This window comes from Calypte anna, chromosome 20 (assembly GCF_003957555.1).
Source record: "Calypte anna isolate BGI_N300 chromosome 20, bCalAnn1_v1.p, whole genome shotgun sequence".
NCBI classification, from domain to species: domain Eukaryota; kingdom Metazoa; phylum Chordata; class Aves; order Apodiformes; family Trochilidae; genus Calypte; species Calypte anna.
In genome coordinates this window covers 12781284-12806409 of record NC_044265.1, presented here as the reverse complement: position 1 = coordinate 12806409, position 25126 = coordinate 12781284, and the positions used below count along the sequence as shown (strand labels likewise).

Sequence of the window (25126 nt, the reverse complement as noted above, 5' to 3'; positions counted from 1 at the left end):
ATGAACTGGGACTGAATGGATACTTGAGTGAATCATTGAAAGTAGGATGAATTTCTGAAGCAGCTCAGAGTGACAGGAGGTGGAGGGGTAGTAAACTCTTAGCCAAAGGATGCTTTCCTTGCATGAGATGTAACCCAGGCTTTGCCACTGCCAAGTTTTTCCCTGGTGGTGGCTCCTGTGGCCATGTGAAGTTCCCCACCCCAAGTTTTGGACAGTATCCTAAAAACAAAGGGTGTTTCAGATGGAGCTGCAGGTTTTGGTGGTGAGACATTGTACAAACTTTCTAGCAGAAATCCTGGCAGCTTAAATGGGAATGCAGCAGGAAAGCCCTTGTTTAGCTGTAACCTGGGCTGAGAGCTCTGTGGGGTTTTGTTGGACCCCACCAGAAGGAGTCATAGGCTGGAGCTTGCTGCCCTGGGGAGGAAAATGCTGCTTCTTATTGCTGTCACTGTTCTGGAGTTCACCTCAAAGCCTTGGCAGATTAAACTTCCTTGAAATTACTTAATAGAGCAGCAAGGGTTTGAATTTCCATGATGGGGATTCACACTTTCCTATTTTAGCTAATCCTTGCAGTCAGCTTCCAAGCAAGCAGATCAAAAGACATGAAAAAAAACCCAAAACATTGGAAAGTCTGGAATAGGGACAAGGTAAAGATGCCATAGTTCCAAGGATGAGGAAACATCCCACACCTCCAAAGGGAAGAGGGAGACTGTGGATGTCTGGATGAAGTTTTAGTGACACAAGTTAGGACAGGGAAGGTCTTTGTCCCCTTTTGTGGCTGGAGGTGACAAAAGAGTTCAGGAGTGCCCCACATTTGAGCTGCTGCCCCAGGGTTTGGGGCTGAGTCCCTGCAAAGCCACCAAACAGCCCCAGGAAGACCCAACCTCTACAGATGTGCTGTAAATGAACTTTGTTCTCCAGAGCTGCCAAAGTGGCATCTATTGACTGCTTGTATTTTAAAAGGGAAAAGGGGGAGGGGAAGGGGAAAAAGAGAGGGAAAAGAGAAATTCAGCTCTGCTGTTGAATAAACCATGAGCCATTGAGGAGCTGCAGGGGAAGGGCAGGGGCAGAGCAGAAATGAAGGGGACACAAACGTCATGTGAAAAATGGAGCTCAGGAGGAGCCTGGCCATTGTGTGAGACTCTTGGAAACTTAATTGGGGAGTCGGTTGGTGGGAGGCCAGAAAGATGTGTACAATAAAGCAGAGACACTCGACTGGACTGGAAATGCAAACAAATTGGGTAGGACAACAGGAGAGATAAATTATGCTCATAAAATAAACAATGGCTGAGTGACACTGGATAAACAGTTCCATATAATAACACCACTGTTTGTCTCAGCCATCCTAATTGGAAGGCTGGGCAGCATCCGATGGAAACTCTAGGATGCAGATTCTCCCTTTCTAATGAGGAGGATTTGCCCTCCCCTCTAAAAGCTTCCCCCCCCAAGTCCCATTTAGAAGCAAACTGAAAGGCCTGGTTTCATTCCCCTTTCCCACAGCAAACTCATCCTGGCAGGAGCTGCATTAAGGAGGACAAGTAGAAAATGATAATAAATTGAGGACTTGCTCTTATTTCACCTTGTGACAAATCTATCCAGTGGGTGACTCAGGGAGGGTGATAAGAGCAGGGACTGGGCTGAGGCTTTCCTTTTGACGCTTGGTCATGTGGAAAATAATCCCATTCTAGCCCTCATTCAAATGGGCTTTCCTTTAAAAATAATGCTTTTTAAAAGGCACTGAATCTTTATTGATACTGTTGGAAAGCCAGCAGCTCACTTCCATCAAACGTCATGGCTCTCATTTTAGCAGCTGCTTGGAGTGATGAGCAAAACCAAAGGGGATGCTGCACAAAGTGACAGGGCCAGTGCCATCACTACAAGTGAGAGAACTCATTAAACCTTAGTTGTTGGTTGTTGTTTTTATTTTTTTCCCTATGATACTGTATGGCTAATAAATGCCTGATGAGAATCCTTTGTTTCGTGGAAGTCCTCTCAAGTCCAGAAGGAAAACACAGTGGTGCAGGGGATGGTGAGCATGAGAAAAAGATGGGCTTGGGGACTTCCACCATGCTCCCTCTCACACTTTGAACCTGAAACTCTCCATTCTGCAGCATTTCTGGCCAGCACTCGGTCCAGTGTGTAGCAGAGATGTGCACTGACCCATTGATGCCAACCCAGATGCTTCCCAAGCAGTGAGAGGCTCAACTTCAGCCTCAGATCTGTGTCTAAACTTTTTGCCATCTCCATCCTTAGGTATTTAATCACTTAATCCGTGTGAGCAGTTCACATGTCTCTGTTTTCCTGCTTTTATTGACTTAAGGAAAAAAGAGGTGGATCTCTGTTTCCCAGCCTGGAATGCTCAGGAGGTTTCAGCCAAGGAGGGGACCCAGGGGGTTGTCACTCCCCTCACCTCCCACATGGCTGCTGAGGGTACCAGCAGCTCCTGAGATCTGGGTGGCAGCTCAGAAGTCATCTTGGGAAGCAGAAAATTGGTTTTGCCTCCTAAAGTGGATGAAAAACCTAAATATCCCACTCGGGATATTCCATGCCTTGAGGGAGGGAAGGGAAGCAAGACTTGTTACCTGTAATTCCTGAGGTAATGAATCAAATACTAAAATATGACTGATTTTCTTCCAGTGAAGCAATCAGAAGATGGAAGTCAATAGTGATTGATTCATTTTCCAGGCACTTTGTGGCAGGGAAGTTGTTTGTAGGGATTGTGGTTATTGGAAAATTCCTGCAATACCCTAAAAGCCTCTGACAGTCCCTGTTTGTAACCAAAGAGTTGTTTTCCTGCTTGTTCCAGTTTAAAACCCTCCCTGTCACAAGCATTTTACTGGAACCAGAAGCTAAATGGTTTTCATGTCCCAAACACTCTTTTCTTCCCAGTTCTTTTTCATTTCATGCTTTGCTGACAGGCCTGGAAGTTCACTAGTACATTCATTGGGGGAGAGCTCATCAGTTTTTCTTCACTGATATTTATTTTTTAGGGGAAAAAATGGCTGCATGGTTTTTCAACTCTGGTTTTCTAAGAGATAATTTTTCTTTTGTCCTTTTTTTTTTTTTTTTTAAACCGAAATAAACATTTTTTTTCCTTTTTTCTTTTTTTTTTTAAGATTTTTTTTTGGCAAAGCACCAATATCAGAGAGTTCCTGGTGATGATTAAAACTCAGCTGTCCCAGTCCAGGTCATTTTATACTGAGGATGGTGTGCATGAAATGCAAACAAATCACTCAGCCTCTTTGCAGCCAAACTCCTAAGATACCTCCAGCTTCTCATCTGCCTGAAAACTTTCTGCATCTTGCCATGATGTCTGGAGGGGAAAATCTCCTGGGTGTGTGGGGGGGTTGATATATAAACCAAATCACTTCTGCAGTGTTGGCTCATGTGCTCTGTCTGTGACTCCCCAGCTGTTTCTGTCCTCTGGCTGGGGAGGGGGAGCTGAGATTCACAGCTGAGATCAGCAGCTGTGCAGGGCTGGATTGGGAATCCTTGGCTGGAAAATGTTGGGATTTGGGCCGAGCATCCCTAGGGCTGGATCTGGGGGGGGATGCTTCCCTCTTTGTTTTGAGAATGTGAGCAGGATGGGACAGGTGGGGGTTGGACTTGGTGCTGCAGTCATCACAGGGAGGTCCCCACCTCAAATGCCACCACTACAGGTAGGTGGGCATCCACTAAAAACACAGTTGCAAAGATGATGTGTTTTCTGCTGATGCAGGTATGAAGTATTAAAGAAGCTTTTTACAAATACTGCCTAAGTTTCCAGCTATCCTCTGTGTAAAATGAGGATATTATTTGTGAAATCCCACTCTAGAGATGGGAAAAGAATTAAAAGCAGTGCTGGAGGACTCTGTGGAAGCAGCAGGAATGGAATCAAACCCAGGAGACTGATCTGTATTTGGGGTACCAGCAGTTTGTGTCAGTGCATCCATTCCAGATGCCTCCAAGTTCTTCCTATGGGACCCTTCTCTCCTGCTCCATCAGGTCCAGATTTTTACAGACCCTTCCCAGGAGCCCAGTGGGACCTGTGCTGTGACTCCAGTCAGCAGATGCTCCAAGACTTCACTGACTGAGGGATTCTTTTCCCCCTCAAGGAGCTGCTGCTTTGAGGCTTGGGGCAGAAAGCATCACATGTACCAGCTGGACACATGTTCCAGTGGAAAGGAAAGCTGTAAAACCATGGGAAATGCATCCCTTTGGCTTCAGATGTCTCTCCCTGACTCCCGAGATTCACAAGGAAGTATTAGGAAGCAGAAGTGCTAAGTGCTCTTCCCTGGGTCCTGGTGGGGGGGATTAAGTCTTCATTGCCACTTTGCAGTTTGTTTTTTCTCATTTGCCATGAAGCAAGGCTTCTCACTTTTTCTCACTTTTCTGAGCAAGGCTTCTTTTGCACACTCATCACCAGTGGCAATTTCTGGGTGGCTTTGCTCCCCTCCCTCCTGCTTGCAGGATGAGGCCAAAGGATCAAAGTTGCAGCAAGACCCTGGCGGATCCCAGTTTGCTAGATTATTAATAATAACAAAATGGTTTCTTCTCCCTTATTTCTCACCCCCCTGCCCTGTGCTTCCCTTTAATGAATTCTCTTCTCTGGCTGCAGCCCCAGCCTGACACCAGCCTGATTTGTAATGGAAATAAGCAGCCCAGCCCAAAGGCGACCTGCAGGAGCAACCGCAGGGCTCTAATTAGAATTTTCATTAAACTCCTTCTGTTTACGAATATCCAAGCAATCTGGCCTTGCAGCAGGAGCAAAGAGGAAATTAAAGCCACATCACCACTTAGCTCCAGTGGCATGGAGCAAGGACCCAGCTGTCTGAGCTGAAACTGGAACAGGGTTCCTACAGACAAAGTTGGTTTTATTTGGGTTTTTTTGTTTCTTTTTGGCATCCTGCTCTCTCAAGCTTTTAGCCCCCGGTTGCAGAGCTTGTGTGTTGGTTTGGGGGTGATTTTTTTGTTGTTGTTTTTTTTTGTTTTTCTTCAAGAGGGATCTGGCTGGTGCAAGTGTCTACCCGTGATCTATTGGTGACCTAATTACAGGGATCAGCTGCTGGAGCTGCTCCCAGTGCAGGAAGGAGCAGGGGAGAGCAGGTGGGAAGTGCAGAACAGAGGGAAAGGGACCATCCAGCAAAGGGCAGAGGGGAGCTGGGTCTTGCAAAGCCCATGGGGAGTTTCTACAAAAGCCCAGTGACCCAGGGACAGTCTGACCACAGGTGCAGGGGAGCAAGCTGCTGGGTTGTGGGGTGCTCTGAGACTCAGAGTGGATGGAGCTTTGCTGCCCATGCTCCATGCACATGGAGGGATTCTCATCCTTGTCTTCCCCTGGAAGATAGAACCAGCTCCAGGGGATCTTGCAGGTGTTTGCCTTCAGAGAGGCTTTTTTGGACTTTGGGTGAGGAAAAGGGATGCAGGTGCCAGGCAGGAATTAAACTTGGCAAGAGGCACCAAATGTGGATGCTTTGCTTCCTAAAGCTACAGGCAGGGGATGTTCTCAGTGCCATGTGGAAACAGCAAGTTATTTCTTGGGCTGGGGCTTAAGCTTGGCTTTTGGAGCCTGAAACAGAAGTTCCTTCCTCCTTTGGGAAACTGCCTGTAGTATATTTCAAGTCATCATTCAACCTCAGGGTAAGCAGAGCAAAATAAAATTGCAGTTTGCAGTAAGTGCCTGTAAAATAGCAATGGGAGCCATTGTTTGTCTAAAGCAGATGGAGTCCAGCTGATAATCTCATGGGCTGGATAAACCCCATGACTCCTTGGTCCACAGCCCTGAATGATTTCCAGGTCTTTCTAGTACTCTCTAGCTGAACATGAGCCAGCAGTGTGCCCAGGGTAGCCAAGAAGCCAATGGCATCCTGGGCTGGCTTCAGAACAGCGTGGCCAGCAGGTCCAGGGAAGGGATTCTGCCTCTGTGCTCAGCTCTGGTGAGGCCACAGCCTTGATCCCTGTGTCCAGTTCTGGGCCCCTTCAGCTCAGGAAGGAGATTGAGGTGCCTGGAGCAGGTCCAGAGAAGAGCAAGGAGGCTGTGAAGGGATCAGCAGAATTGCTGTGAGGAAGGGGCTGAGGGAGCTGGGGTGTTGAGGCTGGAGAAAGGAGGCTCAGGGGAGGACGTCATCACTCTCTCCAACTCCTGAAAGGAGGTTGGAGCCAAGGGGGGGGTTGGGCTCTTTCCCAGGCAACTCTCAGCAAGACAAGAGGGCAAGGGTCTCAAGCTGTGCCAGGGGAGGTTTAAGGTTGGAGATGAAAAGAAATTTCTTTCTGGAGAGGGTGATCAGGCATTGGAATGGGCTCCAGGGAAGTAGTGGATTCTCCGTGTCTGGAGATCTTTCCAAAGAGCCTGGATGTGGCACTGAGTGCCATGGGCTGGGAACCACAGGGCGAGTGGACCTAGGGTTGGACTTGATGATCTCTTAGGTCCCTTCCAACCCAGTCGATTCTATGATTCTATGATTCAGTTTCAGCACCATCTGCACAGGTCCTGTTGGTGTGTTTGCTCTCTCCCTCCAGCAGCAGAGCTCTTCTAGCTAAGCAGATGATGCTTAAGATAGCAGATCCAGAGGGGATAGGGTAATTCCCTCCACCAAACAACCTCTTGGCTAATTTTTAAGCAATTTTAACTTTTCCCTGCATCCCTGTCATGTGAACAAGCCCAATCTTTGGATAGCCCTCCTGGCTGAGCAGAGGTAATGATGACAGAATATAATGGCCTGTTGGTAGGAAATAAATCTCTCTATTAGAAAATTAAATTCTTTCTCATCTCCAACACTGCTCTGCCTTTATAGTGTCTAGATGGCTTCATAAATGGTAGCAGATCTCCTCAGGGAATGGCTGGTGAGTTAATGGCACATCTTTAATACACTTCACTCAACAAGGAGATTTGTTCAGCTGGTGGGAAAAGGTCCCCAGCAGTTGCCCAAAGCTGTCTGCCACCCCAGGGTGCTGTTTGTGGGGAGCAATCAAGGATGCTGACATCATTGTCAGCTAAGGCAGACTGCAAGTCCTACAGGAAAGGGAAAGCCAGGACTGGCACAAGTGTGGAGCCCTGAGCCTGGGATAATACTGTGCATCTGGCTGATAAAAAATGTCAGGCACTGGCTGGGGAAAATGATTCCTTTTTATGTCTGCAATACAGTCACGTCCTCCTCACTCCAGTGCCCCTTTCTCCTCTGCAAGCTGGAGAGCCAAAGCTGAGCTATAAAACTGAAGGAGGAGAAAAAAAGCTGTGGGGGAGACCACTGTGGGCACAACAGCTTAATTATGTTTGGGAAACCTAGGTTTGAGTGTTGAGGTAGATTAGGACTAAAATCAAGTTCGTCAGTCATGTCAGAGTGTTGGGTTTTTTTTTCCCTGGCCCCAAAGTCACCTGCTTATTAATTTAGGCTGATGTCTCATCTTTGGCAGTCCCAGCAGCAGATGCAGGATGGTTCTGGGGTGGGTGAAGCCCTGATCCTCAAGCTGTGGGATGGGCAGTCAGGAAAGTCTTTGCTACCAGGGCAATGACCTGGTGTGGGACTCACACCAAACCATGGAGACTCTTGGGCAGGCATTGGCTTCCCAGGCCATGGCAGTGACCACTTTGCCTTCTGAAACAGAAATGATTTAAAGATGCAAGGGCTGCTGCTGGAGGCCTCTCTAATGTCCCTGTGAATAGAAAGGGTTTAAGCAGCTCCTGGGGAGGAAGGGGAGCAGAGAATGGGGCTTATTGTGTCCCTTGGCCAGAGTGACCAAAGATGTCTGAGAGACAGGGACAAACAGAGCCCTCCTGTGCAATTAGTCTCTTGACCTCTGTGGTTCAGTGAGGGATGCTGGCAAAGGAGCTGAGGATCACAAGGCCCTGAGGAAGGTTTCCTTGACAACACTTACTGAAAGAAAAATGAGATTTCATGAATGCAGTGGGTATTAGCACGTGAGATGCTGACTTCAGAAGGACCAAGGACGTGGCACTTAGCAGAACGAGCCACCTCAGCCAGGGGGATGGGAAGCAGTGGCTCACTGAGCTGCTTTTGCAGAGAAACTTAATTAATTGTGACCATTAATATTTATTTGGAAATGCAGTCACTGTGGTAAAAGCAGACTTGTTGTTTAATCATTTTTCTTCCCACAAAATCTCCCCCTTGAACAAGCCCTGGCACAGAAAGGAGTTTCCTGCTCTCCACTCATAGTTTCATCACACTGCAACTTGGGGGTGGGATTCTTTAGATCTAGCATGGTTTCACCATTTACAAATGCAAAGCAATTGTATAGAAAGCCTATGCCTAATAATATAATAATAATACAAATAAAGCCAATAATATCAGTACCAATAATAATAATAACCAGAGCAGACAGATTTAATCTGTATGGAAAAATCAAAAAAAAAGGCATTTGTGTTCAAAACCTAAGTAGATATATTTTTAAACTATACACTTGAGACTTTGTCATTTTTTTCCTGCTGTTTCAGCTAGCTGGGCTTAAATTTTCATCCTTCTGTGATGTCTCACAGGGGACATGTGCTGTGACTTGGTCCTGAACTCAAGCCATCAGCCACTGCATGACCAAAATACCTCAGGACCAAAACCCAGGCAAGTTTTTCCTCAGGAAAAGACCCGTGACCTTTTGCAGTGAAAGTCCTGGCTGCTCTGATGGTGTTTGCAGAGTAGACAAACAAGAAACATCTTCTTAAAAAGCAAAGCCAGTTGCAGGAAATCAAACGCTGAACAGGAACCAGCCCGGAACATCCCAGGGGTGAGCAAGGGCTGCAGCTCAGGAGCTTTCTCAGTTCAGGCTGGAGAGAAAGTAAATATAGAAGTTTAAATTGGAATTTTTCTCTGTTTTGAAGCTGTAGATATGCAGCCAGGGTTCTGAGGTGGCTGTGCCCAGCACTGAGCAAGGGCAGGTGCATGGGGATGGAGTCCAGGAGGCTGTGTCCTTACAGTGGGGAAAAAACAAGAGTTTTCAAGTTGTTTTTTTAGACAACCAAGTGGAAAGTTGCCTAGGTTTCTGGGGAGACATTTTTTTCTTCTTTTCTCCAGGTCCTGGCTGGCCCCATAGCTGTAGGATCAGCTTTTCCATTTGCTCCACTCATTGCATGCTTGTAATTTGATTTCTAACATTTATTTTTAAAAAGAAATTTCTTATTTAAAGCTGAACTTGGAAAGTATAAAAGCAGGGATAAACAGAGGTGGGTGTGTTTATAGGCAGAATATTCTCTTTGTGGATCTATAGCTGGATTTCTGAGCATCTTCCCTGCATCTGGATGAGTTGTGTCATCTTGAAAGTGGCCTTTATTTATTTTTATCTTTAATTAATTGACACAGATTCAAACCGAACACGATTAAAGGTATTAAAAGCTTAATAAACTTAAGAAGAGGAAATCTAGCTGATAATGTGGCCTTGCTGGTAGGCTGTAAAGGAAAGACAGGGGGAGAATTACAGGTGACTGACTTGATCAGCAGTGTGGGGCACAAGGGGAACAGGTTGAACTCTCCAGCTTCTCAGCATAACACAACAGAAGACAGAGATGAGAGGATAGGAAGATTGAAGAGACCAGAAGAGATTGAAGGGACCAAATTAAAACAAGCACACACCCCCCAGCCCATGGTGAACCAGCTCAGAGTGTCCTTCTGGCATCAGCATCTCCCAGTCACACCAGGAACACAACTGGAATGGATTGGAAAGAAACCATTTCACTTTTTGAGATGTTTTCTCAGATCATTTTCCTATTCTGCAGTGGGCTCCATCAGGCCCCCTCCAGCTCAGGACAGCTTCCCCCCTTGGTGAAGATTAAATGGTGTGAGGACCTTGAGCATGTCTCATCCTGCTGGCTCACAGAACCTTTTCCTGATGGGGTTTGGGTGGGTGATAGGATTCTGCCAGCTGCAGAGCATCTTCTCTGCCTTCCTTTTCTTTCCTGGCTTGTATAAATGAAGGATGGCCCAACAAAGAGCTTTGGCTTGGTTGTTTGCCTGGAGAAGGATTGCTTCACGTGGCTATTTTCTATCCCAGTTGCACTCAGATCAGCAGAAATGTGGTTTATTTCAGGAGAGAAAAGCCTGCCACAACTCTTCTGCTTTTAGTACCTCAACGGGTCGTTTAATTTAAAGATTGAAAGGTAAAAATGTTCTATGGGCTAGAGAAGCAAAAGGAGGAGAAGGGATCCTGGTTTTAATAAGAACAGTCATAAAGATGAGAAATTCCTGATGGAAAGGTGCTGTCAGGTTTGGAATGGGTTGAAAGCTGTGCCACAATCTGTGATATTTCTCTTTACAACAGCATCTCCAGCAGATAATAGACTTTCTCCATAGAATAGTGTGAATCTTCATCAAAAACACCCCAGCAAGGCTGTAACTCTGCAGAAACTTGGCAGGAGCAGGGACAGATGGCATTTCCCCTGCTCAGGGAGAGGGATCCAGGGGAGGTTCAGTAGAAGGGGGCAGATACATCAGTACCCAGAGCCTGCATCACTGACCCTGACCCTGTCTCTTCTGAGCCAGGAACCCAAGCTGAAGGTTCTGCCACAACATTCTTCACATCCCAACCCCAAATCAAGGCCAGCTTAGCACAAACATCAGCCCTGGTTGCCTGCAAAGCTCAGCAGCATTTAGTGGGTAAGCTCTGCACACAGGTCTGTAGTGCAAGGAGTAAAATAGCTGTTTATCTCATTTTAGCATAATATTTCCTGAGTTATGCCAGGTTCCTGGGCAAGCACAGGGTAACTTCAGGCTGGTTTTCTGGGTTGGATTGCAGGAGAGACTCACTACCTGTGTGCTGCTAATTCAGTGTTTCACCTGTAGCATTTGTGCTTGTCATTAAGATGTATTTTAGAGAAAACTGCTGTTCCTTTGTAAATGAAGCAGCTTTCCTGAGCTCACACATGACACAAAGGGGTCCAGACCCAGCTCCCTCTCTCTTGACTGGACCAGCAGCCTGAGCTCTGCATCACCTGAGTCACACCTGCAGCTCCTGGGGACACAAAACCATTTAAAAAAATGCAGAGAAAGTGGCAAAGGAATGATAAATCAGGGCAAAAACAACCTGGAGAGAAGGGCAATCACAGTGAGGAAGGGGGAGATGCAACACAAGAAGCAAACAAATCTCCAGATGTGGATATCTGAGTGGGAAAACCCAGGGCAGAAGACACGGGTGGGAAGGAGCAATCTTAATCCCCCTTGTCAGGGCCTGGAAGCAAAAGATGAAGCTGAGCAGGGCCTTATCTCTGCCAAACACCCTCCTCCCACATTGTGTCCCCTCAGCTAACTGATGCACAGCTCCTGTGGCACAGAGTCCCATGTTAATGTAACACACAAAGCCAATTAAATGCCTGATTGGAAGAGGCAATCGCAGTCAAGTGACCCACTGCAGCCAGTCAGGATCCCAAATTTCCAAATATCATTAAGGTCTGTGCATTAATCCCCTCCTAAAAGATTAAGCCTTAACCTATTACTTCTGTTTCTGATGAGATACAGAAAATCTGCTGTGCTGGGGGAGGGAAATGAGCATCCTTTGCCCTGCCCCAGCCCCAGAGCCCCACACGTGTCCTTGCTGCACATTTCCCAGCATCTTCCCGTCAGTTTGCATTTGATGAGAAGAGGGCAGTGTTTCTTGCTTCAAAGGGAAGACTTAATTCTTTTGTAGAAGAGATGCTTTGGGAGACTGCCCCCATTCCCTCCCCCACCCTCTGCCCCTTTGCCAGGGAGATGTCAGAGAGGGAACCCTGCTTATCCCCAGGCTGATTCATCTCTCCTCACCAGAGCTGCTGCAGATTTCTTTGAAATACAGATTTCTGTTGGGCTTCCAAGAGAGTGATGAGAACTCTAATAGCCCCCAGAGAGGTGGGAAGGTGATTTCCCCACTGATGGAGGAAGGAGAGGAAAAGTGGTCACTTGCTAGAGGTGGTTTCCCTCATCTTCTGGCTGAACCCCCAACTCCTCACAGCCTTAAATGCCTCTAAGAAATTAGAGATGCTGCAATGCTGGTTCCCAGGTGCCACTTAAAACCCAAACCAGAAAAAGATGTTGCAGAGCTGATGACACATGTGGACCAAGATACTCTAGAGTTAATTAGTAATAGTTAATTGTAGCTAGCAATGGTAAATGGTGATTATTTATTTAAGCAAAAATAATTATGAAATGCAATAATGCAATCCCAGCACACTACTGTGATAATTAAACAGACTTTGAAAGCTTGCACTGACCAGGAAATCTGCTGTGCCTTGACACTGGTGAAGTCACTGGTTGCACTGGTGGGGTTGGTTGCACTATTAGTGAAGATAAACAAAGAGATTTCTCTAGGTAAGGCTGGGCACTGGGGGAAAACCTGCAGAAATTGCTGTTCCCTCACTCTTTGACCTGTAGGGATAATATTTAGAGGCTGTGGGGATGTGAAGGGCATTCTGCAGGGGCACCTTGATGGGGTTTCAGCAGCAGGAACAGAGCAGTTCAGATCCAGGGGAGCAGATGTTGGTGATACCCAGGTGATGGCCACAGGTGGAAAACATCTTCCTCCAAATCCAAGTGGAAAGTCAGGCCCAGCAATTCCACACTAATGGAGTTTTATTTCCAGAACACAGTGCTAGCCTTGAACCATGTTATTAGTGGGGGGAGAGGAACACAACTTGTCCTTCTGGGAAAATGATGTGTTTGCAGAATTCCTTTGCTGGGTGGGAGCATTTTCTGTGGGGTGAAGGTGGAGGAGAGAGTTTCCTCCTCTCTCTCACTTTGATGGATGGGTGTTGGGAAGCAGAGACAGGAGAGGTGTCAGGAATGATGAAGTGATGCTGAAGGCTCTGACAAATGAGCTCTGGAAGGTCCTCCTGCAGCCATTTCAGACCTTGCCATCTGCTGCTCACCTCTGCCCCAGCCTGGGGCCACCTCCCCTGGGCAAAGTGCATGGAACAGTGGGTGAGCCCCCCCAGAGGCACTGGAGCTTACTGGTGTACATTAGATGAGCTGTCACAGGAGATTGTGATGAGCACAAAGTGGAAGGGGGGACGTGTAGAAACATGTCCTGTCCTACTGACTTGGTTCATAAGCAGTAAATTGCTCTGGGAATGAAGTAGCATCCTCAGCTCCGGGAACAAGTCACAGGCTTGAAGCTCTAATTCTCTTTTTCCTTCTCCCTTCCAGCTTGCTGCATTGGAGAGGCAAGTGTTTGATTTCTTGGGATACCAGTGGGCCCCTATCCTGGCCAACTTCCTCCACATCATCCTTGTTATCCTTGGCCTCTTTGGCACCATTCAGTACAGACCTCGCTACATTGTGGTGGTAAGTGATGTGCTTTTTGTTCAAGGTTACTCAGAGACCTCTGGAGCTTTTGCTCTGGTGAGATATGGTAAGTGATAAGGAAATGAGTAAAGCCCTTGGGAAACCAGGCACAAGTGTTGTAAACAGTTTTAGGAACACGTTGTTCAGTGTGCTGCATTTTGCAGGACTTAGAACAGCCTGGAAGATATCAGATAATTTGTACTGGTACCCAAGTAACACTGAGATACTGCACAACAGAGAAGGAGAACAAGAAGCTGGATAAAAGCATGGCAGAAACTCTTCCAGTCCCCCCAAAATTCTGCCCCCTGGGGCTCTAATGAGGCAAGGCATATGGGAAACAAAGAGAACTGCAGTGCTGCTTCAGGACATTGACTGCTCTCAGCTGTATCACTTAAATAAACTAATTCCAGTCACTTCCTAATGCTTATTGTTTTTTCTCTCCCCACCATCCCCTTCTAGTATGCCATCTGGACTGCAGTTTGGGTCACCTGGAACATCTTCATCATTTGCTTTTACTTAGAAGTGGGAGGGCTCTCAAAGGTGAGTAGGAAATCTCTGGGGGAGTGCTCAGGCTTGGCATCAGAGGGTTTAGGATGTGGCTGGGAGATCAGGGATGGGATGGGAAAGGGGATTAAGGGGAGTAGTAGGGGGCTGCCTGGGAGCAGGTTCTGCCTCCTTGCCTATGGAGAAAGCTGCCTTAGTAGGGATGGAGGAGCACTGCTTCTTCTGTGGTCAAAATTGGGGATCTAGTACTGATTTCTGGAGCCCTTTGCTGGGTGGTGCAGGTGGTGGCTGGAATAAACCCTGCCCTCAGAGGGAATACTTTGCTTTTTGAAGATAAGAGCAATCAGAGAGGGGAAAAAGGGGTTTGAGGGCTGATTCCCAGCCATGATGCAGAGGTGGCTGAGGGAGGCTATCAGCTAACTAGATTACAGCTGATCCTCTTGAGAGCTGCTGACACCTCGGGAAGATGCTGTCTGACATGGAGGGGATGTTTTCCTGGGTGCTCTCTCTGCCAGCACATCCCAGGGAAGAGCTGCAGCAGGGACTCCATGTGCCTGGGCTGACTCAGAGCATCAGTTTTTGGTTGGTTTTTTTTTTTTACTTCTTGATATTATTTTGCCTTGCAGTCCTCTTGGAAATCTAGTGCACTGCAGGCAAAATATTCCCTGTTGCACCTCTTGGGAGAAGCTCTTTCTCTCTGCTGAACAGAGCCCAAAGGGATGCTGAGGAGGCTGGCACATCTCTGCATGCATTCTCAGAAGTGATGTGGCTTCCCTGGCTGAGTTTTCCTGTCTTAAACCCAGTGGTAGCTATTTATGGCTGTTGGTTAGAGGTGTTGAGAGCCAATATGTGGAGCTCTTTGAAGGCAGAGATAAGGAGTAACCAGATAAGCCAAGGAGTGCTGTCTGCTTAATGAGGGCTGAGTCAGAAAGAAGAGAAATGGGAGGCAGGTTCTAAATTAAGCCTGGGCTGTAAGAAATGAGTTACTAAGTGTTGCTGTGTCTTAGAAGACTCGGTACAATTATGGGATACAGGTTCATTTTGGAGCACTCCACATCTGGCCTCAATTCCCGGGTCATACATCTAAGTTGCAGGCATAATTGGAACTGCACTGTGTTTTTATCAGGCCTACAGCAAGTCATGAGTGACAGCATAAATCCTTTGCAGATAAGAAAATGTAACTTCTTAATTCCTCAATTAATCTCCATTTCCCCTCTCAATTATCCACAGAAACTTTGAGAGAGTTTTTGCCCCAAACAGTGATTCCTCATGGCCTGAAAGCTCAGCCTGAGATGCTCTTTGTATTGGCTGGGACCAACTAAAAGACAATTTTATGTAACTATTTAAATGCTCCCTTATGCCAAGGAAATATTGGCTTGATAAACTGCTCTGAGAGCTTCTCTGACAGCCAATGTTTGCTTCCAGCCAGCTGATTACTTGTGTTTATCCCAGCCTGTCCTGCAACACGTTGGGATGCTCTGCTGCAATCATGGCAAACCCCTCTCTCTCCAGCTTCATCTCATAACCTTGCTCTGTCCTGTGGCTCATTTTAGCAAGGCCAGCACACAGAGAACCTTTATTTAGCCTCCAGGATGACACTTGTGATTGGGGACTTTTTTTATAGAGCTGGGCTGCAGTGTGAGTTATTGACTCAGTGGACTTCCCTCTAGACTAGAGCTGGAGTGAGAAATTCAAGCTGTTACTTTGGTGGCAGCTGACAGAAACAACAGACTATTTGTGCTTGTGTGGTGGTAAAACACTTTACAGCCTTGCCCCTGGAACAAGTTACTGCTATTTTAAAAGGCTGACTTGGAAGAAAAACTCATGATGCTGCTTTCTTTCCTCTTTTTCCCTTTAGCTGAAGTTATTTGGGTTGTTTTTTTTAATAGCAAACCAAAACCTCGCTCGCCCTTGACAACCAGAGATGCACTTGAAAGAGGAATGACAGTTTCTGTAGGACTCATGGGAAGTGTGGCTCTCCTGCTGCATCCCTAGAAACCTGATCCCAAGACATCTGCAGAGTCTTACTGATCCCTGGAGCCTTGGGATCAAACTGCAGAAGGACACCTGGGCTTGGATGAACACGTGTTGGGCAACCTCTGGGAGGTGGCCAAGGCAGCATCACCCAGGGCTCAGGTTTTTTGCAGTGCTGCAGAAGAGCAGGAACCTCTGTGTGCCCTCAGGGACCTTGTCCTTAAGTTCCTAATAAGAAATCAAAGCTTGTAATTAGCCTGGCAGCAAGCAAATAGATTGCAAATATTAGAAAAGCTTTGGTGGAGTGAGGCTGATGGAGCTGGCCAGGTAAAAACCAACTCATTAACCCCAAGACTAAGCATGAGTGTGCTGGGGGGGGGTTCAAGCAGAGCTGTTGCTGTGCAAATCCCTTAAGAGGCTGAAAGAGGCTGCCCCTGTGCTCAGCCCTGGTGAGGCCACAGCTTGAGTCCTGTGTCCAGTTCTGGGCCCCTCAGCTCAGGAAGGAGATTGAGGTGCTGGAGCAGGTCCAAAGGAGGCAACTGGGCTGGTGAAGGGATCCAGCACAGATCCTGTGAGGAGAGGCTGAGGGAGCTGGGGGTGTTGAGGCTGGAGAAGAGGAGGCTCAGGGGAGACCTCATCACTCTCTCCAACTCCCTGAAAGGAGGTTGGAGCCAGGGGGGGGTTGGGCTCTTTTCCCAGGCAACTCTCAGCAAGACAAGAGGGCAGGGTCTCAAGTTGTGCAGGGGAGGTTTAGGTTGGAGATGAGAAAGAATTTCTTTCTGGAGAGGGTGATCAGGCATTGGAATGGGCTGCCCAGGGAAGTAGTGGATTCTCCGTGTCTGGAGATCTTTCCAAAGAGCCTGGATGTGGCACTGAGTGCCATGGGCTGGGAACCACGGGGGGAGTGGATCAAGGGTTGGACTTGATGAGCTCTGAGGTCCCTTCCAACCCAGTCAATTCTATGAGTCGATTCTATGAAAGCTTTGGGGAAGGTCTTCAGGTGCTCTTTTCCTCCAGGATTCCTGGTGGGAGAGCAGAATTCCTGCCAGCACCATGCTCAGCCCTCTCTATTCCTGACAAGGGCATCCTGCCAGGGAGATCTGTCAGCAGCCAGCTAATCCATCCTGACAAAGCACAGAAAGGGCAAGGAGTTAGAAAAAAAAGAGTTTGTTAACTTGGCAGGGGTAATGACAGCCCAGTGCAACCGAGCAGGTGATAACTAAGGTGGGGTGAGAAAGGGGGGAAAAGGATCCAAGTGTTTTTGTTGTTACAAGTTCAGGAAAAATCTGAAGAACTGAAAAAAAAATGAGCTGTTGAAGTGCCAGTTTGGGGGCTGGCTATTTGCTTTCTTTTATCAAGCAATTGCTTCTCCACTGATTCTTTTTCTCCTTTGGGTTCTTTATCCACCACTTCTCACCCTCTGTTTCCTCCTGTCTTTCATCTAATTTCCTAAAATGCTCCTTTTTCAGCAGTGCTTGCTCTCTCCTGGCCATGGAAAACCTGAGAGTGGCTGCTCAGGGCAGTTGTGGCTACTTACTAAAAATCTAACTAACCCCTAATTATAACTACCCAGAATTATTTATATTCCAAAAGGAATTTTCCTGCTCTGTGAATCTAGTTGCTGCTTCTTGGAATAGTTAAACTGATTCCTATATTTCTATATTTCTACCCTGTGATTTTTTATTTTTTTTTAAATAGTGCAATCTTTTCTTAGCAGAAATAAGAGTGTGAAATATGGCAGAGCAGAAGGTCTTAGGCAGCCAGACACAAATGGGTTCAGCACAAGTGTCTCAGAAAGCACTTGCCCTATTGCTGCAAGGGCCTCCCTGAGCCTGCAGCCTTTGCCAGCTTCCCTGGAAGTGCTTTGCCAAGCAGCAGACAGAGCAATCTGGATCTGAGGGATTGCTGCAGCCCTGGCAGTGAGCTGCTGATATGCCTTGGAGCAGCTTTTGGCAGCATTTCTGAGCATTCTGAGCATCTCCTGCAGCATCTGGGGGAGATGCAGCCTCTCCAGTGGTGCTGGACCACTGCTCCATGCTGGGGCTCCCAGCTGGGTTGCCAGGATGCTCTTCTTCCTCCTCTGGTCTGCTCCTGCTCAATCTCCTCTTTTCTTTGTGTCCCTCTGGCTGTTTGGTCAGGTGAATTGTTGGGAGCTGTCTCTAGGATTTCTAGGGTGTGCTTGCAGTACCACGTTAAGCTTCTCCCTGTCTGCTCCTGTGTGAAACCCCCTGGTCTGAGTTAATTATTAAAATCCTGCTGGTGAGACATCTGAGCATCTGTGTGTCCAGCTGCCATGCTGATGGACTCTTCAGCATCTACTTAAAAAAAAGAAATCAGAGAGGTTTGAGGGACTGGTCTTGTGTATTTCAATGTATTCCTTTGTCTTTTTCCTCTGGAATTATTCATCTTGCAATGGTGAGAGTTTGGTTGGTTGTTTTTTTTTTTTTCTTTTCTATTTTCTTGTCTACCCTGTGCTTTGATCTGAATCCAGAGCCATAGTGGTGGTCCTAAATCTCCTGAAATGGAAGCAGCCCTTCTGAGACAGATGGGGGTTATTTGTATTCCAGAGAATCTGGACAGCATCTTGAGATTACTCTGTACCTGGAATAACACTGTGAGCAGGATGGATACATGGATGCCTAATTACAACTGTCCCTCAACTCCATCTAAATTTAGAAACTGGAAGCCTAGGATTTGGCCTTTAAATGCTGAAATATTGTCAACAAGAATGCTGAGAGACAAAGAAAGTTCCTCTCTGTTGTCCCAGGGTGTGATACAGCTATTCAGCACACATGACTGAAAAATAACATATTTTCTATTTTTGATAAATCTTTTCACTTGGAAACACTTCTTAAAATTATTCTGTTGCCAAGCTCTGGGGGATCCCATGAAGTGTTCAGTTTCTTTCCAGAGCTGTTACAGTGCTGGCTTGCCTGATAATTAAGGAAATTTGGGGGGAGGTGGTTCAGGAGGTTGTTAGCAAGGAGAAATAAAACCATTTCTAATGGTGCAGAACAGCTTTCAGAAAACTATTTTAGAAAAGGGACAGAGCTGGCTCTGGGGGTGTCAGAGGTAGGTGGGAGTTTCACTGTAGGGCAGGATGGGGGGAGGCTGGGAGAGGAAAAGAGGGTGTGGTAAAATGGAGGGTACCACTGGTTTAGTGCTGCTGTGTCTGCTCACACTGATGCAAATGGATGGCAAATCAGGTGCTGCTACAGTTCAGAGGGATATGGGGGGTTCCTTTTTTTTCTTTTTTTCTTCTTTTCTTCTTTTTTTCTTTTTCTTTTTTTTTTCTTTTTTATTTCTTTTTTCCTTTTTTCTTTCTTTTTTCTCTTTTTTCTTTTTTCTTTTTCCCTTTTTCCTTTTTTTTTTCATTTTCTTTTCTTCTCTTTTCCTTTTTCTTTTCCTTTTTCTTTTCCTTTTCTTTTCCCTTTTTCTTTTCCTTTTCTTTTCTTTTCTCTTTTTTCCTTTCTCCTTTTCTTTTCTTTTTCTTCTTTCCTCTCTTCCCTTTCCCTTTCCTTTCCCTTCCTTCCCTTTCCCTTTCCTTTTTCTTTTCCTTTCCCTTTCCTTCTCCTTTTCCTTTCCTTTCCTTTCCTTTCCTTTCCTTTCCTTTCCTTTCCTTTCCTTTCCTTTCCTTTCCTTTCCTTTCCTTTCCTTTCCTTTCTTTCCTTTCCTTTCCTTTCCTTTTCCTTTCCTTTCCTTTCCTTTCCTTTCCTTTCCTTTCCTTTCCTTTCCTTTCCTTTCCTTTCCTTTCCTTTCCTTTCCTTTCCTTTCCTTTCCTTTCCTTTCCTTTCCTTTTCCTTTCCTTCCTTTCCTTTCCTTTCCTTTTCCTTTTTCCTTTTCCTTTTCCTTTTCCTTTTCCTTTTCCTTTTCCTTTTCCTTTTCCTTTCCTTTTCCTTTCCTTTCCTTTTCCTTTTCCTTTCCTTTTCCTTTCTTTCCTTTTCCTTTTCCTTTTCCTTTCACCTCTCCCAGGCAAACTGCAGCAGACAGCCTGGGATATTTTTTCCCTCAGTCTCAGATAGCACTGGGACAGCTATAGGTGAATAAAGTGATCTTCTTGACTGCTCTTTTATTGTGCCCCCTCAGTGTGGGTTCCCTCTGAGGAGACCCAGCAGGGATTGGGCATTGCTTTGGGTGCTGAGGCCATTTCACTTCTGCTGCTTGTTCAGAAAGGGGTCTCTGAGAACAGTGGGGGCATCCACAACCTCAATGTGCAATCAGTATTCACTTTACATCTGCCAGGTGGATGGATCATGTGGGGGAATTGCTGTTTTGGGGGTTTTTTGCACAGAGCTGGAGGGAGATTGGAGGCAAATCTCCCAAATCACCTCCTCTGAGTGCTGTTTAGGACCTACTCCAGCCCAGCACCTCTTCTGCTTTTTCAGGCTTAATTCACAAGCAAGTTCAGCTTCTGCAGCAAAGTTTAGCAGAGCCAATTCCATGAGGACAGCCCAAAGGGAGGCTGAAGAAGGGAAGCAACCTGTTTCTTCCTTTCCAAATACACAGAGGTGCCTCTGGAAGGAGAGGAGATGCTCTTAGCATCAGGAAGGCAGAAGGGTTGGGAAGGCACCAGCTGGGAGCTGGAAGCCCTGGGGACTGAGGTTAAGAGTAGATCCTGTGGTCCCCCGTGGAAAACCTTGATTTCTTTAACTGGGGGAAGCCCCAGGCAAAGAAACAGGAACTGAATCCTTTTTATTTTGAGAAAGATTATTTTTTTCCTTCCTTAATAAGTGGCAAGTGGCTTCTGAGAGGGAGCAGAGCCCAGCAGCTTGGAGAGCTGGCTGTGTCCAGGAGGAAAAGTTTTTTTCCTGGGGAAGATCCATCTGGCTCAGAACATGCAAACTTGGGAGAGAATGAAAAATCTCTGCAGAAAAAAATGTGATTTGGTGGTGAGGTACCAGTGGACCACTGAAGAGCAATGTCCAGCAGAGGGAGCAAAGTCTGCTAAAGTTGTGAGAAGCTGGAAAACTCTCTAGCAATGCAGCTAGCACAGCACCTCCCACTGTTTGCATTATCCTGGAGCTGCCAATCTAATAATTATTCCCCAAAGCCTTCGAAATGCAGACAGCTGCCTTTATATTCCCAACTGTTAGCAGAGTTTTTCCCTTTGCTATTCAGGCTGCTTTTGCCACACTTCATCCCTCTGCCTTTCTCCATCCACAGTAAAACACATCCCATCTGTTGTGGTGCTCGATGTCAAGGGTTTGGAGGCTCCCTTCTCACTTCATTGTCCACATTTCTTACCATGTGCTTCCTGCAGCATATTTAATAACAGCTCTGAAATACATTTATGGAGTGGGGGGTACTTGCATGATGTGGGGCACTTGGTTTCTGCTCCCTGGTTTTCTGACTGATATTTCTTTCTAATCTCCAACCTAAACCTCCCCTGGCACAACTTGAGACCCTGCCCTCTTGTCTTGCTGAGAGTTGCCTGGGAAAAGAGCCCAACCCCCCCCTGGCTCCAACCTCCTTTCAGGGAGTTGGAGAGAGTGATGAGGTCTCCCCTGAGCCTCCTCTTCTCCAGCCTCAACACCCCCAGCTCCCTCAGCCTCTCCTCATAGGATCTGTGCTGGATCCCTTCACCAGCCCAGTTGCCTCCTTTGGACCTGCTCCAGCACCTCAATCTCCTTCCTGAGCTGAGGGGCCCAGAACTAGACACAGGACTCAAGCTGTGGCCTCACCAGGGCTGAGCACAGGGGCAGAATCCCCTCCCTGGACCTGCTGGCCACGCTGTTCCTGAGCCAGGCCAGGATGCCATTGGCATCCTGATGATCCTGATGATGGTGGAATAGGTCTGTGGGAGTGCTGCAGGGTTCCCACTGCAGAATCCTGCCTGTGAAATACTTTTTAATACTAAATATGTCTTGATCTGTGTTTGCATTTCTTGAGGTCGAGGATCTCAGAAACTTTAGGTTTAGTATCTCTTCCCTCTGACAGCAAGTCTGGCACTCTTAGAGTTAAACGTCCATCTCTGCACCTCTTCTCTTTAGGACAGTGAACTCTTAACATTCAACATCTCCCGGCACCAGTCGTGGTGGAGTGAAAATGGTCCTGGCTGTGTCAGGAAGGAGGCCTCAATGTCTGGCATCAAAGGGCTGGAGAGCCATTCCTACATCTCAGTGATAGGCTGTGCCCTGGAGTACCGCTACATCGAGGTCATGCACAGCTCCTTCCAGATCCTCCTCGCGGTGAGTACAGCCCCAAAAACTCTTATCCTGCACAAACTGCTGAGGTGATGCTGTGTGGCTTGGGTTTTTTTGCTTCCAAACACAGAGGCTGGCTTGTATTTCCACCCTGGTTTGCATGATCAAGCTGCAAAAGCCTCTGGAAATTGTTGTTGTTGTCGTCCTGTTCTCTCCCATCAACAATTTGTCTTGAAAATGAGTACCAGCAACTCACACCTAAGTCACCCAGCATGGGGATAACGAACACAACAATACAACAAACACAATAACAAATCATTCTGTGGCTCTCTTAGGGTGTAGAAATCTGTTTTGTCCAGCACAGAGTCCTTCTGAGGAAGGATTTCTCTTATTCTCAGTGACTTAGGGATGAGTGGTGGCACACGTCTGTGCACTTCTGTTGTGAAGAAATAAAAAGGAGATGTTTATCTCCAGAAAAAGAAACTTTAAGGGATGAGAAAGCAGCATATTTGCTAAGGTACATATTTGCCTAAGGTACATGCACTAAATGCTTTCAGTAACTCTTCCCTCACTGGAGTTTTCCACAGGCTTTTTATAGGATTCTGCTTAACGTTCAGTGTTAATGGATTGCTTCTCATTTGTCTGGGAAATTAACTGAAACAAAACATCCATTGTCCCCCTCACTTCCTCAGCACTCTTGCAGTTAGCAGCCCCCATCTTTCTCATCTGCTTTGCTTTATTATTTTGTGGTTAATGGCTCTAAGAACAAAGGGTCGTGGGCTGGTGGGACACTCACATTTCAGCTGTCAGTCTTGGCTCAAAAAAGAAAAGGTAACTTGTCCTGATTAAACAGTAAAGGATAATGAACAGAGAAATTCCAATTTCTGGATTGCCAGGCACTTCTCTGCACGTTTTGGGGATAACTTTCCAGTCCTGATCCTGCATTTCCTATTAGCTGGGATGATCTCTGTGACCCAGGGAGCTGCAGGGAGAGGGGGGAGACTCAAACAACTTTCTTGCCATGTCATGAGAAAGAGGCAGATGGAGAAGCTCCTGTTTCCTGAGCTGGCTGGACTCCCTGGTGTGTGTGCTGGCTCTTAATATCATTACTGATGAGCTGCATGAAACTGTTGGAGAGCTGCTTCAGTATGAGAAAGGGAAATCCATGCATCCAGAAGAATAGAGATTGATGGGTTATTTTTTTTTTTAAAGGGCTGTTAGCTGGAACAGGATTGATGCTGCTGAGCTGGTGCTGTTCATGAGTTTGGTGAAACAACTTTCAGGCCTGAATATCCCAGATTTTTAAGTGCAGAAGTTTCTTGCTGTTATTAGCATGAGATGGCACAAGCCCCTGTGCCCCAGGCAAGGTGTTCAGCCAACAAATAAATGGTCCTGAGCTGGTTTGGAATGGACCTTTCTATTATTCTAACTTAGGCACATGGCTCTGAGCTAAATAACCACACTAATATATAAGACTCTGTCTCTGGGAATGGTTTTTTCCTTTGCTTTTTCCCAAAGGCACATGACAATATTCTCTGTATATCTGGAGACAAGAGAGAACTAGAAGATAAAACAGGATTTCAGCAAATATTTTCTCCCTCTTTCTCCCCAAGATTTAAATTGCAGTGGATTTTTTTGAATCCTAAACCCTGGAAATGAGGTTAAAATACTTGAATGCAAGAAAAGCCATATGAGCTATGCAGAGTGCACTGAATTTCTGCTTGTCCTGTAATAGGGTATTGAAGCCCCAGGCCTGTGACTCTTCCCAGCTCTGAAATGCTCATGTAATTTTGTCATGCAGTGGGAGAAATAAAACTTTTTCCTCTCTGCTTTGCTGAGAGGTGAGGCAGGAAACAAACCCTTTCATATTCTCACTCAGAACCTGCCTGAAACCCATCAGTCAGATCTCTCCCTTTTTAGTCTCTGAGGGTCAAACTCTTTGATCCCTGCCAGTATCTTTTGAGTTCTCTTTAGCTCATTTTAAGGTGGATTTTCTTCCAGGCTGCTCTCATTCCCAGAGTGCCTGGCAGGTCCCATGGTGCAGCCAGGCAGAGGGAGCAGATTGAAAGCATCAAACACATCAGGAGGAACTTGAAGGCTCAGGGATGCAGCAAGGGACATGACCTTGTTCCTCCCTTGTCTGCCACCACACATTTGAGACTGAAATAGTCCCTTTCCTGCTAAGAAGGTCAAGGAGCAGGAAAAACTGTGCCTTATCTAGGGTTTTGGGGGGTTTTTTTTGGTTTTTTTTTGCTTTGCCTAATGCTTTTTAGAAGTTGTAGAGTGTAGAGTTAACAGGGTTTTTGTGTTGCTTTTTTCTTTGCCTTTTGAAAAACTTTTATTCTATAAATGGTTGTGAAATCCATGCTGTTTAACTATGCAGGACCTAGCTGTAGACACGTTGATTTTTTTCTGGGAATACCTATTCCTTGAGATTACTGAGGAGCTGTAGAGCACCATATTGTGTCCTTGGGGTCAGGCTCACTGAATTCCATCCTGAATGCCAAAGGAGAAGGAAAATAACCTGAACCCATATGGTGAGCAGAGTGTTGGCTGTCATCTCTACTCCTGCTGACTGCTTTATCCTGCTCCTGGGCACACATTTGAGGCTGCATAAGGTCCCAGCCTGCTTTTGCTCAGAGCTTGTCTGTGCTCCTTGAAGGCACAAGGAACTCCTTTAATCAGGAATGTGATCAAACTTGGGCATGTCCATCACTGTGCTGGATAGAAGGAGCTGGAGGGCATGGAATGAAAATCTTTCTCTGTGTTTTAGTAGGGAACACGTTGGAGGAAAAAGCTGATTGTAGCAACATCTTATTCTGTACTGTTCCAGAACTGTCACTGTAAAACTAATCCTACCAACCCAATTAGGAAATGCAATTAGTTTGTCAGGGGAAAAAAATCTGCTTTGCTTTTATTTTAGCAAGGATTCATCTCCTATCTCCCCAACCTGCCAGCCAGAGGAGAGATTCCCAGTTTTCCAATACCTGGCATAGCTCTGGGCTGCCCATATGGTGGTTCTGGGGGTGGGGAGGGTTTGGCTTTTCCTGAGGCTGCATGGAAGGGGATGGAAATTGGCAATGTCTTCCCAAGTGAGAGAGCTGATTGCCTGCCTGTCTGTCTGCTGTTCTCAGGCAGACTGAGAGGTTGGAAGGTTCCCAGGAAGGCAGCAGTGAAAGCCTTGACAGCAGCTGTGATGTGAGAAGCAAAGCACAGGAGATGCTTTGCTGTTGGCAGAAGGGAAGATTCTCAGTGGTCATCACTGCATCCCAA

General features: G+C 46.5%; 1 protein-coding gene across 2 annotated transcripts in view; it reads left to right on the top strand.

The window, feature by feature from the left end:
* The window catches only part of NKAIN4 (sodium/potassium transporting ATPase interacting 4), a 50003-nt gene that overhangs the window by 10951 nt on the left and 13926 nt on the right, over positions 1-25126 (top strand). The window contains exons 2-4 of one of the 2 annotated variants that reach the window (XM_030463284.1): positions 13095-13232; positions 13692-13772; positions 21701-21898. In XM_030463284.1, the coding sequence (XP_030319144.1) occupies positions 13095-13232; positions 13692-13772; positions 21701-21898 (417 nt within the window). The remainder of the gene's footprint in view (positions 1-13094; positions 13233-13691; positions 13773-21700; positions 21899-25126) is intronic. The other variant, XM_030463285.1, reaches the window with a different exon arrangement.